The 17,495-nt window shown below is 45.6% G+C and overlaps 1 protein-coding gene across 2 annotated transcripts in view; it reads right to left on the bottom strand.

The window, feature by feature from the left end:
* Positions 1-17,495, bottom strand: part of LOC125008074 (A disintegrin and metalloproteinase with thrombospondin motifs 2-like) — a 110,516-nt gene that overhangs the window by 59,271 nt on the left and 33,750 nt on the right. For both annotated transcript variants that reach the window (XM_047585113.1, XM_047585114.1), the window contains exon 3: positions 3,236-3,413. In XM_047585113.1, coding sequence (XP_047441069.1) covers positions 3,236-3,413 — 178 coding nt within the window. The remainder of the gene's footprint in view (positions 1-3,235; positions 3,414-17,495) is intronic.

The raw sequence follows: 17,495 nt of genomic DNA, 5'->3' as shown, positions 1-17,495 counted from the left end.
TTTCTCTTAGCTCAGGCCAAGGGTAACCCACCGTTATATCGCCAACGTGCGACGCGGCACGCGCGGCGACCCTAACCTGACGGCGGCTAGCATCTGCTCGGATCACTTAAGCACAACGTAGTGCGACGTGGATACATACGAGAGCAGCGCAAGCTCGCGGCGCTACCTGAGGAGCAAAACAAACACAGGCTTTGTGCGGGTGCATGGGATTCTGGGTAGCAGACTCAGTCCTCCGCCCGGTGTCAGACCACCAGCTAATTGCAGCTGCTTTGCCCCGGAGGCTGCAGGGAGCCTTTCTGCCTCGAGAACAATACAGATCTCCGAAATGTCAATGAAAACAAGTGAGCCGGACTGCATTTTAAATCTGTTGATGCCGCGCTGCCAACCCTGTAACCCGGAATCCTATAACACCTGGTGGATTGTGTTAAATCGAGCGAAGGAACTGGGAGAAAAGCTGCTTTGTTATTGCTTCGAATTTGTGACATTTATGTTTAACATTTACGAGCGATTTAAGCCCAGGTAAAAGGCGGCGTGAAGGGGGATTATGGGGGGAAAAAAGCCCTCTGGCACTCCATCTGTCTGGGCATGTCTCGGTGTCCTGGACGCAACGCCGCGGCGGCGCACAAACACAAGCACGCTTGCACGCACGCAGCTGCGGGAACACACGCAGGCGGTCCGGTCCCACCCCTCACCGTCCGGTCTGTGGAACCGAGGAACGTGTGGGGAGAATTTGTGCGGGACAAAAAAAAAAAAAAAATGGCAAGTGTAACTAAATCCAGAGGAAAAACTGGAGAAGGAGATAAAATTAGCTGGAGAGGAGGACATTGATCAGAAGCAAAGATAAAAGCGGATGAAATGAAACTGTTAGGGTGGAAGAAGACAGATTGAGAGATAGATCTCTGTCCGCCTCTCAGCAAAAAAAAAAAAAAAAAATGAATGGCAATCCTTCGTTTTCTATCGCTGCAGCGATTAATTGACAAATGTGCCACATTAATAATAAAGCTTGCTCTCTCCACTTAGGACATTGATTCGCACCTCCTCAGCTTATGGTGTAAGAAACCGATCAATCTCGCTCCTCCGCTTCATCTCTCTTTCTCTCTTTCTTGAGCTCCTCTATTACCTTGCTAAATATAACTTCCTCCTCTCCGTCTTTAGCCAGGAAATGAGTCCAACATTCAATAACTGGCTGTGAATTAAGCAGGCCTGGCACAGGAGAGCTTCAAAAATGATTGATTGATTATTAATTAATTCGGTAATGTTCCCGATTGATCTGCACGGGGGGAGTGATTGTTTGAGAAAGAGGGCGAGGAGAGAGGTGCGATTTGGGTTTCGACTGGATGTGCCTCCTATATGCTCTGATACGACACGGACGTGATGTAACAACTGGAAGGTGAGTTTACATAATGTTGTGGTCTGGAACGGCTAAGACAAAAGAGAAACAAAGAGAGATCCACATCAAATGCTGCTCGGAGCTGCGCAAGCCTCCTCGTCTGTCAGTCTGTCTGTGTGTCTGCTTAGCCTTGAAAATCCCAGCACTCAAAGTCAGACGACCACAGAACTCATGCCCACGCCGTACGCGCACGCACAAAGGCTCGCGCACACACAGCGGCCTGTTCTATCCTACGCTATTGATCTGCACCCCACTCTTCATTAGAAAGAAAGATTCAAAGGCAGCGCGGAGCAGTGAGACGTGTTGTGCGTGTGTGTGTGTGCACCTATGCGTCTGTGTGTTCAGAGGTGTAAACGTATGATCAAGGGAGTTGTGTAAGCTATGAGTGGTTACATCCTGTATACATGTGCCTTTCCCTAAAGTTTTCCTTTTTCCCCCCAGAGCATGTGTGTGTGTGTGTGTGTGTGTGTGTGTGTGTGTGTGTGAGAGGCTCATATGCATGTGTGTACGTACGTAGATGTTACTGATACCTATCAGTAACAGTGGGAGCAGATCTGTGTTACTCTAATGCAGTCGGTCCTCACTGGGTGTTCCTATGGAAACTCTCTCTCTGTATATTATTAGACATTCTTGAGTCAACCGCTCAGAATAGGAAGACACGGATCGCATGTATTGCAGTGCACTCATTATAAAGTGCTTCAACTTGCAGCACATGTACAATATGGGATTCTCATTTTTTTTTTATATGTATATATATATATATATATAGTGTTGCTCCAGCAGCAGTTGAGATGCAAACTCCAGGGAAATCGATCATCTTGTGGGTCTCAGATCAATCAGAGCGACTGGACAGTCAGTTCTGCTCCACACAGCCTGAGACACAGAGACACTGTCCCTGCAAGCAACAGGCTAAACCACTGATGGCATCGTAACGCTGGGCATCCCGTTTACGACGCATTTTGCTCTTTAGCATCTTAAGATAAGATGATCAGTTATAAGACTTGTACACACTCTGAAAATACACCATCGTGCCATATAATAACATCTATTACAAGTGTGCTCATGTCACCACAAGTTAACGCAACAGTCACTCTGATTGAGAAAGAAGTTTTTGAGTAGTTTGAGAATAATAGTAAATACAATTTTTTGTTACTGTGGATTAGATGCATTTCCACGTTCTGTCATTGTTCATGCACATGCATGATTTTATAGTAATAATAATAATATATCCTTCTCTCTAATCCTACAGCTGACACACTATGCCAAACTGTATCATGCTTTCTCTAAAATCACATCTCTTCTCATTGTTCCTTTCATTTCTCTCATCTCTCCAGCTGAAGACGGATGATGACAAACCAAGGGAGCCGAGTGCCAGCTGTTAATTGTTGAGGCAGCGTACGATTCTATAAAAGACACAGAGGGTGCTACCTTAGTAGTCCAACACGTGTGTCTCCGTATGTCGCTCCTTCCTCACTGGAAAATTAGCGCAGCGGCGGCGGGAGGACGCGTTCTGAGTGCGTGTAGGTGTAATCTTTTTGACAGTGGTGCATGCTCACTCTGTGACTCACAGGCCTCACAACAGTCCGACAGAATTACATAAACAGGTGAGCGACGTACGGACGGTTAAAGTTTATCGATGGGCGATGAAGCCACTTGTTTCGCTTTAATATTTAGGGCGAATTGTCCGGGACTTTTTTTTTTTTAATGACGTCAGCGTTATTCAGTCATTTCCACATGTGGCCGGCTGCAGTAAGAAAATAAAAGACGTGAAAGTACAGTGCTGATGTGTGCGTGAAGATCTTCCACTGAAAGTGGAGGGTTGCACAACGGGACCCATGGACTAACCTCTGGAGTGGAAATCCGCCGCCGTGCTGCTGACGGGCATTTTCTTAACGGCCGAGGAGCGATAGACGATGTGCGTCCTCCCTCCTCCTCCCTCCTCCTCCTCCCTCTCTATCACTCCATCGCCCCTCTCCACCGGCTCGATGAAAAACTCCTCCTGCTCCGTCCGGATCATGCCAGCCTGAAAGAGAAACATTAATTGGACGACATGAATATGCATAGCTGAACTCTGACATTATGCTAATGCGTGTCAGTCCGAAGTCTCGTACCAAACCCTCCTCCCTCATGTTTGCCTTTCACTCTCTTGTCCTTCCATCCTTTACCTCCCGGATGTTTTAGAGAAAGAAACACCTATTTGCTTTTCTCCACTACTGCGTGTGGGGCACGCTGCGAGGAGAAAAGGGGAGCACGAGGCCTCGCAGGAGTCCGGAGTGACACCTGGCATCTAAAATGGCCAACACAAGAGCGGGAGATGAGACTGTCCCGCTTCCATCCTTGACTAACACACCCTGTCAGGTAATTCCCCACGTCCACCTCACACACACTCACACACACACACACACATCAGCCGAACGCGAACTCACAGGAAGTGCGTGAGAAACAGAGGGAGGAGGAAGAGGAGAAGCAGCGTGCATACGGAAAGGAGGTGCGTGCACGTACGCTGGGAAAATTGCCCGTCACTCTCCCTTATTCCATCTGTCCGTTTAAGACAACTAGTAATTACCAAGGCAACGCGCTGCTGTAGAGGAAAGCCATGGGGGGAGAACACACGGAGAGGACGGAGACACTCCTGAGAGGAGGAGAGCAAAGGGAAGAGGGCGATAAATGAAGAAGAGGGAGAACGTCGATACGATCAGCACTTGCTCGTCTGCCTTTTCCTCCACTCTGACAGGAGGAGGAGGAGGAGACGATGAGCGAGCTGGAGAGAAGAAAGTGAGCCCGTGATAATAAAAAAAATAAAAATAAATGTAGTATGCATTACAGACGAATGTGCTATGAAAAGCTGTGCGTACAGTGCTCGTGTGTGACTAACTACACCGACTCATTATTACACGTAGATCAAGTTTAAGGGGCCGAATTAACGTACGTCTTTAATTTGTGGAAACCAAAGCAGAGTTAAAGGAACTTTAATATCAAACAGTCCTAAAACAAAAACAAAAATAAACTTTATACATTTTAGTCAGTGCAGGGAAACGCCACCGTATTCTTTGCTTGTGTCTTTATGCGGAATATTATCAAACTCTGCTTGTGATTCCTTCAGCATTGGATATTTTCCTTATTTCCAACTAGTAATGCATTCGCTTATGTGTCAAGCTGTCTCAGCCGTTGTTATTACAGCTGATTAGACTTCACATGGGGAAGCAAACAGATGCAGTATGGACTGTATCTGCTGTCTACTACGGTGCCATTTCTTCATCTCTCTCATGGTTAAACTGTTCGAGGAGCCATCAGGAGAGAAGGCATTTCATCGGATAAATCTATCATTTATGCTCGAGCACCTGCCGACTAAATGCAACAAATCAGAAAGTTTATGCTTTTCAGGATATATACGTGCGCGCGCTACTCATCGAGGCTCTGAAGGGAAACGGAGACGGAGTCGGTGTTTGCTCCTTGAATACCTCAGAGAGGCTGATTTGAAAGGAAATGATAACAAAAGTGGTCCCTCAGAAATCAAAAGAGGCCCCATCTCTTGATTTACTCTTCTCTCTCTCTCTCTCTCCCTGCCACTCAGAGGCTTTGGTCCCAGAAGGATGTCGACAAGCCACTGACCTGCCCTCCCCTCTTTTTTTTTCACCCCCTCTCTCTTCATCCCTCTCTTTTCCAGAGCCATGGTGCAGCATTCTGATTGGACCTGATGGATATGCGATGGTGCATGCATTCCCGCTCCAGCATACCAAGCAGCGGGGAGAGGAGAGCTGTGTTCACGGAAGGAAAGAGAAAAAAAAAAAAGATGACATGTACGACTGGGAGACACGGTTGGATCGATCAGAGCCAGTATAGTGGTGGGGAGGAGGGCGAGAGAGGAGGGGAGGGGGTGCGAGGAAGCCGGAGACGAAAGTGAACCCGTCCGTCAAGAAAGTGACGCGAATAAAGAGTCGGTGCTGACTTCTGCGCGAGAATCGCCATCATCTCTTCTAAAGCAGACACATCTAAATCCCAGTCAAGAGGATTACAGAGAGGCTTGTCTAAACGCAGTGTCCAGAACAAATGAGGGGGAGTCAGACTCATCTGCAACGTGTGAGGGGTCGTTCTCCGACGGGGCTGAAGTCCATATTATTTCATATTAGGCGTCATCCGTTCTGACGGCTTCAGTAGCAACTCATTCGTCAACGTTGGTGGAAAAAGGGAAGCAATGATCATAAACAGCGATTTTAAATTAGACAAAGAATTATGTGCACGCCCCTGTACAAGTAATCTCCTTAGTCTAATTCTTCCTCTCTTTCTTCTTTTCTTTAAATGACTTTTTCTTTAATGGAAAATCAAGCTGCTTTGGCAATGAGAACTTCCTGCTCATACCACTCTAATACTGTTGCATTCATTTCTCACAAAGATGTTGTGTCGACGATGGGAGAGTCTGACCACGGTGCAAAGCCTCCTCCAGCGCATCTCAAAGATTCTCAATGGCGCCGAGGTCTGGACTCGGCGGTGGCCGATCCACGCGTGAAAATGACGCCTCATGCTCCCTGAACCACTCCTTCACAACCCGAGCCCCGTGAATCCTGGTATTGTCATCTCGGAATGTGGCCGCGCCACCGGGGGAAGAAGCAATGGATGGAACAACCTGGTCATTCAGTGTATTCAGGTAGTCAGCTGACCTCACTCTTCGGGCACGCCAAAGAACGACGCGCGCCAATGATGTGACCCTTCTCAGACAGACCAGCATCTTTTCCACGACCACAGGATGTGTCTTTCCACGTCCTGTGGTCGTGGAAAAGATGACTTGGTTGTTTAAGAAATGTGAAGCTACTCGTTGCATCAGTTGGGGTTACATAACTTGTTGCCAGCTGAAGGATAATCACCTATGCGGTAATTATGCAATAGGAGGCTAATATCTATATGTGTAGTTATTTATTTTGGCCAGGGAGCGTCTATCCTTGACTGACGTTACTGAAGAGATGAGGCTCTGCTGTTTTTTGCAGTGCCTGTATGATCCCTATGCGGCTTGACAACTCTGCTTGACGTCTGTGCAAGTTTTGTCAATCGAATGAAGAGTAAAACTGAACAGTTCTGCAAAAAACTTAAAAGCTGTACGAGTTCCAAGTTCGCCGTCGGTTAATATACGTTTTCCTCTGGAATTACATAATACCCAAAAAACCCCGAAACCGTCTTTCCTGCATTTGTTATTCTGCAAAATCAATGACACAGCATCTTGCGTTTTCTGCCAAGTGGTTGTTCGCCAACTGTGATGAATTTCTGCCATTTCTTCTGTAATTGCTGTCGTTTCTGCATTATCACCCTCTTAGTGGCCTTGCTTGTTCAGGGATTGCTGTAGCCTAAGCTGCCTTGCTAGCTGCTGTTCTCTTATTACAGTAAATTCATTGTGCTCCTTTGGGTGATGAGCCTGAAGACGTTTTATTAGGTTTGATGTGTTAAAATTTTCGCTTATTAGCTTCCCGCCCCTCGAGAGACGCTTAAATCTCACACAATCACTCTCAGCATTTTATCATCATCTTAAAACCTTTATGGTCTATATTATAGATCACACCCAGGAAGTAGCGATGCAGATCTGGATGAGGAGGTTATGACAGAACATCTCATATTTTAAACAAAGCAGGTCAAAGCAATACTCAAGGGAATCTGTACTGTACTTTTTACCATAGTGTTAATACATATAAAACCATTTTTTGTTTTTTTTTTATTTTAATGGAGCCAATAATATATCTTCAGAAACGAAGATTTTCTTGTGCAGGAAGATAGTGTTGTTTAACCTTGACTCTACATGACTGCTGAGGTTTTTAAATGTTACGGTTCAGTGGTTTAAGAAACGCACACTAAAAATACCATTGGGTTGTTGGGAAACATGCATGTGCAATTAGCATGCCTGCAGTGTGCAATCATAAATTTTGTGTGCACATGGATGGGGAATTTGACATGTGACATGATTTACATCACGAACCCTTGCAGACACGCGAAAAGAATGAACTGGCCTTTTCTGGTCAGCTGTCGAGATATATTTCAAGTCATATTTTAATCTGCTTCCCTGGGTAAACATCCTTTTCAAGAAGGAACGCTGCAAATCCTACACCAACAACAAGAAAAGACACAAACATAAAGAAAATAACTGACAGATTCAAGTTTTAATTACACCTGGGCACTGATATGACTCACAGAGTCAGTGTGTAACGTCCGGCCTCGTGATTGGCTCAGCAGTGATAGGGGCGGGGCCTACCGTGTACAGGAGGCTTAGATTGACAGGTCTAGTGTGGATAACGTCTTCTGCCTCCATTTATCGATTTACTAAAATATGTTGGATTCAACATATTTTCACCTACATAACATATTTTAAAGAAATTTTAATTTGTGGGGGGCAAATTAAAAAAAACATATAAAATGTCTAATCAATCAAAGAATTTGCAAACACCCCGTGGTACCTCCGCGGACCTCGTCGGTGAAAACCTACGCCTTAAACAATACAACCATTTAGCGCGTAAAGTATATTGGGTTATTATTAGTCTCACGGCCACTGAGATGGTGACACTAACCACAACCCTCCTTCTGGGACCCGCAGCCCATCTGCAGGCTCCAAATCAGAACCCCAAACACCGAGTGTCCAGTTACGACTGGAAGATCCTCCGCGTTCGAAGCCACGCTGAGCTCCATTTGAAGATCTGAAAGGAGTAACTCGAGTGCGGGGTAACTGCGCCGAGGGGCACGTGAGACGGACGAGCGGCAGAAAAGCAGCGGCGTTGGAGTGGAAGAGCGGATGTTGCAGCGGAGGATCAAAGTCACACCGGGGTCAGGGCCCTTCAGCTCCGTCCAGCACAGGGCTCCGTGTATGTGTGCGTTTGATCTGGTGTCACTATATGCGGTTGCGCGCGTTTGATCTGATTCATAACCCGGCTACTGCTGGCTAACTTCACACGCATCCACAGGCAGGCGGGGCAGACACAGTCGCACAAACACACATCCACACACAAATATAGCTTTGATAGTGACTCACTCACACTGTGTAACCCTCCATTCATCCAACCTTTGAGTCATGGGAGAATCAGCCTCGTACAATAGTGAGGCTGATTCGAAAAAATTAGACACACTTCAGAGAGCGAGATTAAGACGACACGTCACCGCAAACATTAATAGTGTTTTATTTAATCGCATTAGCAACAAATTATACCTTTGTGCTCAGAGCGAGCCGCGTTTTGTATTTGGATTACAAACACGGCTCTGGCAAAAAATGTATACGGAAATTACGCAGGCGGCGCAAAGCAAAGCTATTTAAAACTTTCAGTGAAACTAAACATATTAGACCTTCGTGACCCTTGGCAAACCTTTCCTGTCTGCTGCTCCGCTCCTCCAGGATAAAAGGTAAGAGAGCAGAAGGAGCAGGAAGAGTTAGAGAACTCCAATTAAGATTAAGCATTAAGACAGATTCATTAAGTGAATTAAATTACTTGCTTAATGTTGTGAGGAGCGAGGCGATTGCCCAATTATGTTAATCGGGGACGTGGAAGGAGGATGAGGAGAGTAAATCCGACACAGCAAACAAAATTTATCACATGTAATCTCATAAAACACACCGGGGGGGAGGGAGGAGGGGCCTCGTCGTGCTTTAACTTTCTCGTACTTTTTTTCTACTTGACTCGCGCACACACGTGGTCACACGTGCACTGGCCGCTCTGTGTGTGTGTGTGTGTGTGTGTGTGTGTGTGTGTGTGCGGCGAGAGCCAGATGCCAGCGTGATTTAAGCCATAGAGGACTTAGTGATGTAGGCTCATCCCCGTCACCCTGCTCAGCTCATTACATAGAGTGGTCTCTAAAAATGGTAAAAAAAAACAAAACAAAACAAAAAAAACGACCTCACATATATGCATGACAGACCTGTCTCACTAACCCTATATTCTTTTTTTCTGTACCTCATTTGTAAATTGCTCATCTTTGACCTACATTTTTGATCACAGTATGTCAACTACACACTCACTTTTCAAAGACACTGGGTCATTTCAGGTTTTATGCTTCCACCCAGGCCTATAAACAAATCTTCTACCACTGTGAGTTGTGAAAGTGCAGCAGTGACAAGAAAAGGATAAGAAATGAATGCCTCACAACTCTTTCATATGCAGTAACCCGCCCTCATCTTTTCCAACCTCCTTATTGCACCTACTTCAATGTTTTCTCACAGCGCCATTAGGATCCCGTCCTACCTTACCCCCATCTCTTTCCATCGCTCGTAATAGTAAGTGGTCAAGGCACTCTAAATCTGTGAGGGGGAAAGCAGAGCCAGGTGTCGGAAAAATAAAAGAGTCAGAAGACAGCAGAGCGCAGGCCATAATATTTAAACACACTCTGGATGGCACGGACCTAAGAATAGCAGCAGCGAGCCAAACCTGGTTAGCGTGACAGCACGATCTGTGGAAATTTTGGTTCAGGGTGAGAGCGTCGACGCAGACAGAAACACTGTTGCTGACAGTCTGGCAGATAGAGCGAGAGACACGAGTACCAGCCAGACAGACACTTTGGCCTGCCGTCGGTATCCCGTTCTCGCTTTCCATCGCTCTCTATCCTAATTCCCGTTGTTATTCATCAGGACAGAAGCTCCCTCCCTCTGTTTTCTATCCAAACAGAGATTATGAATCAGCCGCACGGCGAAGACAAAAAGGGAGGAACGAAGACAGACTGAGCCTTTGGTTGAAGCAGGAGAAATATGTGGGAACCAGCTGGGAGGAGGTGGGAAGGTAAAAAATAAGACAATTTAAAAGAGAGAAATTAACAAATTAAATAGGAGAAAATTATTGACCCTTTGCACGTGATGTCACGTTCTTCTCGGGCGATATATGGACGCCGGAAGTACAGAGGACAATTTAAAAAAATTTAAAACAAGCAGAGCTCAAAACATTTCGTGCAGTGGCTGCACACAGTGGTTCCATCCTGCTTCAAAGACGCCTATGGTTTCAGAGCCTGACCATAATACCTGAAATTACCGATAGTGCAAACACTGTTTTATTCGATTGCTGTAGCGCCACCAAATGCTAGTTAGATGGCAAGACTGTGCAGCCGATTTGTGTTTGATGGCATCCCAGGGGAAACAGGTTAAAGCATATACAGCTAGCTAGCCCTTCACAGGACTGGTTATGCATTATGTTATGACAGCAGCGGCTAGCTATTATAGCTATTATGCTAACATTATCGGTTTGTCTAACCTTTGGCATTATGATAAGGTGACCAGATTTCTAAAATGAAATCCTGGGACATTACAGCTCATTTATCACGATGAAATGAAGAAACAGGAAAAATTATGGTTTCATTTATTTTACATATTTATTCATATTTAAACTGCTATGTCTGTAATGTCAATAGCAGCGCAACTGGCTACCGTAATAACTGTAGTCTGCACAGAATATTTTGTTTTTCTCATTCATACAACGTTAATATCAGGGACATTTTTGGGGACAGCCTTGGCTGGGGGAGCGATCAGCAGCGATAGGGGCGGGGCCTACTGTGTACAGGAGGCTTAGATTGACATGTCTTTTGTAGCGCTCTGTATGAAATGCTGTTGAGACAGCTTCTGTATCGCTGAATGAGTGAAGTGCTGACTGAAAGATAACGTCTTCTGCCTCCATTTATGCCTTTTCTAAAAGGATAGATAGGATTGATTTTGCGACAACCCCACTCCCATGCAGTACCATCGCAGACCCCTAGGGGTTGCAGTCCACCTGTTGTAGACCTATGCTCTAGATTATGAAATGCCGTCAGCATTTGGTAACCAAACCAGTTAAAAAAAAAACTGATCAGCATCCATTATTCTGACTATTGTTAGCCATCGCTTAAATTTAAAATAGAATAGTTACTCATCTTGTCGACATTTTGTCGGCTTTGGAATTTTTTAGACTATCTATCACTTTCTGCCGTCCATCATGGCGCCGTCTCCCTTGTCACGTGATAACTGTGACGTGTCTGCAAAGGGTCAATACAAAAACACTGGGAGGAGAAAGGAGAAACAGTTAGGTAAAAAAAAAAAGAAAAGGATGAAAGGAATTTTAGGTCAATGGACAGCATTTACTCCATAATTACTGTCAACCTCATCCTTCTTTTTATCTTCCCAGACAGCCAGATACTCCTGGCCCGACTAACGCACAGGAGCCGGGCTAAGTGAGGGAAATGCTTAGGAGATCCAGTCATCAGAAGCATCATCAGCGTTCACATATCAGCAGAGGGTGTCAGGTTTGTCGCAGAGGGCCAGAGGCTGTAAAACATACTCTAGCTTCACTCCAATCTTGAACCAATCTGGTGCGTGGAGAGCGTATGATTTACAACAGTCCCAACGATGCAAAAAAAAACAAAAAAAAAACGAAAAAAAACACCATTAAGGAAAGTGCAGAACTCCAAACAAACCCTGGAGCATTGTACCAAAGGCAGCCTCTGAGGAAATACATGCTTATAGGGCTCGGGGGTTTGTTTACACCTAGAAAACTCTTAATTATAGTCGGTGTAAATTAGGAAATAACCAAATCTCCAGGACAAAGTACAAAAACCAACCGAACTGGACCTGATATAACTTTATATTATAAATTATGAAGATACCAACAGAGAAACACAACGTATGAAAGATATCTAGCTTGGTTTTGGTATTCATAGGCTCAGACAGAAACGTTAGACAAAGAGAATCCAACCAAACAAATGAAAGGTTTACATTATTAAGCAAAATGAGCCAATATTACATATCTGTGTGTTTGAAATTAATAGTGTACGATTAGAGTCTGTAGACGTTGGCAGAAGACGCCACTGAGACTGAAACACGGTTGAAAGCTGATGTAGTAATTGGGCCCCGGGTTAAAAAGCAACACACTGTGATAAACCGTACGTCCTAAACACAAAACCATGTGATTAATTGCGCAGTCCAACTTATCTGGAACGAACGAAACCCGAGACACATTTTACTGGACTGAAGGTTAATCTTTACAGATCTTTAGCCTTTGTGCCCTCCCTGCACCCATGCCATCACACCCTCACACACACACACACACACACACACACACACACACACACACACAAAGCAGCAACCGAGCACCCATCAATCCTTCTTACTGGCCCAGCCATGCCATCGATCAGTGTGTGTGTGTGCGTGTGCATTTAAGTGTGTTCAAATTTGTGTGCGTGTGTTCTTCCAGATTGATAAATGACCCCGATTAGCGGCGACTGACCGCTCTATGATTGCAATCTAAGTGCAGCGGAACAGCTGTTCTCAGAGCGGCGTTGTCTGGGGCGGCCAGTGATTAATACAACAGCACTTTAATAAATTACAAATCAACCGCGGGCCCGGGATCCGCCGGCCGCTAATAATTACACGACTGCACCTGTAAGGTTTGAGGAGGTCGCCGGGAAAACACGACATTTGGCGTAACGCAAACACTCCGAAACGAAGAATCAGGCGTTGTTTGTTTTTTTTTGAAGCGAAAGAAAAAAAAAAATTCAGGCATTTTCAGATCTCTCCATATTTGGTCCATTACAGTTAAGCTGTGAGTGAGGCTCGTTGGAATGTGGATAAACGGTGTTTGCAGTAACACAAGCCCTCTGTTTCTCTTTCTCAAACTCCTCCTTTGTGTCACTCTTCACTCCCCCCTCCTGACCCATCCACACCCCCCCCCGGCGCTGAGCGCCGCGCGCCGACCCCGCGCGCAGCGACACATCTGCACACACGGATCAACACTCAGATCCACACCCATCCTCAACCTTATCTCTACTCTATCTCTATATCTCCACATCTATTGGGTATACCTGTAACCTAGCAACAGAGCAGAGTAGAAGACCCACCCCTACCTGCTCGCTGCGCTGACTGCTGCGCCGCGCAGCCAATCGGGCCGCGCTGGGGCAGCAGCGCGAGCCAACGAGACGCTCGCTGTGGCTGGGAGTCGTCGTCTGCTCTCCACCCTTTTGACCCCGCGTGCGAGAAAACAAGCGCGCGCGCGCACACACGTGCGACGCACAATCTCACAACGGAGAAATGCACAAGTCAGCTGAGACCGGGACGGATCACAGCACTGGGCTGACTCGCCTGTTGATTTCATAACAACCGGCTCTTCAATAACCGAACGAGGAAACACGTGACGTTTTGGACGAACAACTACTAAACTAAGCTCCCACGATGAGATCAGATCCGAATAGGCTCTCTCTGTGTCCACTGCTGCTCGATTTCCCCTTCCCCTGCATTTTAGGATTTACTCAGTGAGTGATGGTAAAAGGACAGGGGCAGCTTCCTGCAGTGCCGTCGAGGTTTAAGAGGAACATGTGACTATTTAGCTCCTGGAGTTGCCACGAGTTCACGTAAAATCACGCTCGATCATGCTCCCTCTTGGCAGAATTGTCAGACAATATCTAATTGTTTGTCACCCAATCAATACACCGATACCAGTAACAACTACATTCAGCTACTTTCAGACCCGTCTCATCCACTGAGTCGGTCCTAGAGTCGATGTGAAGCACTGTTATCTCTGAACGAGCCAACTAAGAAGTGGAATTTAAAAGAAATCGTTCACAGGAATTTGTAGAAAGAGAAAGAAAAAAAAGATATGTCACGGCCAACAAAGGAGATTTTATTCTTTCTTAGAGCTGCGTAACGTAAGCGAGGTGGAGGCTACGCAGGTTTGAGACACACAACAGTAGTTAAAGGCTACAGCTTCTCTCTGAACTAGAAATTTAAGCTTAGTCACACATCCTTTTTTTGGGTCACCTATAAATTATAAATCAGAGCCGATTCATAGCTCTGGCTAAGACATTTCAAAACACAGAATAGGGGTCATATAACCACTGTATATCAGATTCAACAGCCTTCACACATACTGACATGTGTCTTTTTAATATTTATGTAATTTATAAAACTCACATTTATTAACTTAATATACTGCATCTACATAATCCTTCCCTGTATCTTTCAGTTATTGTGGCTAGTTGCTGTGTTATATTAGCATATGAAACCGTGTATATAGTTTAGTTTTTTATTTTGTTTCTATTTAGCTTATTTCATTTAGCCTCCAGATGTTGTGGCACACCTATCAGATTTTCTGCCTCACCAGTATTTCTCTCTTTCATCCACCATATTCACTTCTGTCTCCTCTCATTTCTTTTATTCCCCGCTCTTCCACTTCTCTTCCACTGGAATCTGTCAAACTCAATGGGAGTGAACGGGCGTGAGGCAGCATGCGCAGGAGAAGAACCACCTTTGAATCGGAAGAGCTCTCACTCTGAGGGGAAGCGATCAAAGCTGGGAAAATGTGAGAATTAATATCAGCCTCTCGGTGGATAGATGGAGGGAGAGAGAAGGGAGCTGGTGGGGGAAAAAAAAAAGCGAGAGACGTCCTGGGCCTCACACATTTACACAAATGTTATTATAATTGTTCCCTTCCCATGTGGGCCCTGAGTTGATCTGCACATCTGGAAACGTACTTGATTCGCCATCTAAAAAGAATCTGAGCAGCAAACTTTGAATTTCCCAATGTAACAATCACACATGTCAAACAATAGTATACCCAAGTTTATAATAGGAAAAAAAAACCCACATAGAGCCCACTTGTATTCCAGAAATTCCAAGTATGCAGCCCATATGTGTGCATATGTGCGTGCGGTATGTATGGTGAGTCTGTGTGTAGTGTTATGTGTGTGTACGGTGGGGGGGTGGGGGGGGGGGTTAGTTGCCAGTAAAAATGTAAAAGTTTGAATCAGAACCACAGCCGTCTCTAAACGAAACACGACACATTTGATGAATTAATCCCAGAATTGAGCCTGAAACTAAAACTGATTTGATTGAAATGTGTTTTCCAGTTTCCCCAAAACAGCCTCTTTACCTTCCTCCCGACTCTGTGTGTGTGTGTGTGTGTGTGTTTGTGCAGGGCAGTGCAGCCCCCTGTTTTGTTTGCCGCTACTAGAAAATGGTTGGACTGTAGCTGCGATGCTAATAATTCTGAAGGAATCAGAGAAACGGAGCCATCACTTTAATATTCATAAAACATATTTAGCTGCCTGTGGTCTTATTCATCACCCTCCAACCAGTAGTCTGTCAAATCACACTGCGTTGAAATGGATCGTCTACGCCGTCATCAGTTTATAAAAGTGAAACGTGGATTTTGACGCCAGTGATTATTTTAGAGCTTTTTATGGAAGCGTAAGGAAGAGGCCAACGGTCTCACTGCACAGGGGTCACCAAACCACCCAGAAAGGAGCGGCTACGCCTTCGGTCATCGGAAGACTTACATCACAGCGGGACAACATGCGAACTTCACGCAGAGAGGCCAGCCGGTTTGCATCCAGACTCTGAGAACTAACTGCACCACCCAGTCTCAACATCACACTTCAGTTTATTTAGATTTGTAAAAGCACATCTGGTGCAAAGTCACACAGGAATTATTCACTATTCACTAAACCCCGGCAACCTCGGCTGCTGTGGCTACACGTGCCAGCGTTTCCACTCTTGCGGAGCACATATCACAGTGGGTTCAGATTCACTTGGCCAAGTCGTAATCGTCATAGTTTCGGGAACAGCAGATTTTTTTTTGACAAATGAGGGAGTTGTGGAAGGGGCTTTCGCTAAGCCTCGCGTGGTACTTTAGATTAGATAAACGGAAATTCTGCGAGTACCGTAGGCGTAGCGTTGTTTTGTGTTCATTACACGGTGCACGCTTGCTCAATATACGGTGCTTGTAAAAGGGGGTTTCTTTTATTACATAAAACAACAAGGTTAATTTGTGTAACTGTGCAAAACAAAACTGTTATTGGTCTGTGTCGCAGAAGCAAGTGGAACAACCACATGGTTCGTATCGGAAGCTTGACAATTCCTTTCGGTGTTTGTGCCACAGAGCTGCTTTCATTTAAAATAATGAGGCGCCATCTTCCATACCCAGCCTTCTGTGTTGTTTTCTTCTTCTTTACCACGGCTTTTTCCACTGTGAACAAATCCAAAACGCACAAAGTGTCGACTGGACTATACAAAGGAGGATGTATGAAAAATGGCCGTCACGAAGACACGGTGCAAAAGAGTTTTGCTCGCGTGTCCATCGACATTTAAAAACTTGATTGTGTCACGCAGCAGAATAATAACGTCCAAGGGTTTGCATCCTAAAAGTTAAATGCGATGACAAAACTTCTGATTTGGTGTCAGAGTGCTCACGCCTAATATCGGGAGTCACACCGGATCACGCTGCATCTCAAAAAGATGAAGCCATATGCCTCTGAGGTGCGAGTGCTACCACCAGAGGGCGACACTGTGGCGTTCCAGGTCCATAGGAACTCAGTGGGCAGCGAGGTCTGCGAGGTCTGTCTGGTGGGCAGAACAGAGAGAGGAAGACAGAGACTAGGGGAAGAGGCAGAATGTGTGTGGGAGAGAAAAAACACTAAACAGAAGGTGAGGCGAGACAACTGAGTGGGGGGCCATGAGACTGAGATGTACTCAGAAGGAGTGTGTGTGTGTGTGTGTGTGTGCGCGCGCATGTGTGTGTGTGTGAACATGAGGCTTATGTATGAGATCTTGCATAAGCGCAGGTGTCAGCAGGTGCATGCAAGCACTAATACAAAGCGGTGCATTGGCATCTGTGTGTATGTATGTGCGTTTGCGCGCCTAAAGACAATGCTGCTCCCTCATTACCTCGTTTCCTGCAGTCCGGCACTAATGAGGTGCCTCGCCGTCACCGTGGTAATCAAGGTCAAGCCTAGGCCAAAACACAGAGGCAGACAGGCAGAGTTTGCAGGGCCACAGCGTGAATGCGAATGCGTAAAAAAAAAAAATAATAAGGTAAATATTTAGAATAACCAGCCTTTCTACTTATGAATTTATTTTTTATGTGGAAAGAGGTGGTTAGTGACCGACGCCGGAGGCAAACGGGTGGAGCCGTGTAGCATCACGTATGATCCCAACAGTTTCACAGAAAGGATGTGGGTGTGATGTTATACCCCCCCCCAACACCCCCCAGTCTCTACCTCCTCCTCTTTTTGAAGACAGAGAGACAGGCAGATCATGAGGGAGAGGATGCATGAACACGAACACAGGTAGAGTCAAGTAGAAAAGGGGGAATAGACAAAGAAGCATAAGGAGGAGAGAGGAACGAGGGGGAGGGAGCGG

This window comes from Mugil cephalus, chromosome 5, assembly GCF_022458985.1.
Source record: "Mugil cephalus isolate CIBA_MC_2020 chromosome 5, CIBA_Mcephalus_1.1, whole genome shotgun sequence".
Lineage (NCBI taxonomy): Eukaryota > Metazoa > Chordata > Actinopteri > Mugiliformes > Mugilidae > Mugil > Mugil cephalus.
The sequence above is the reverse complement of the archived record's forward strand: the minus strand, read 5'-3'. Positions and strand labels throughout refer to the sequence as shown.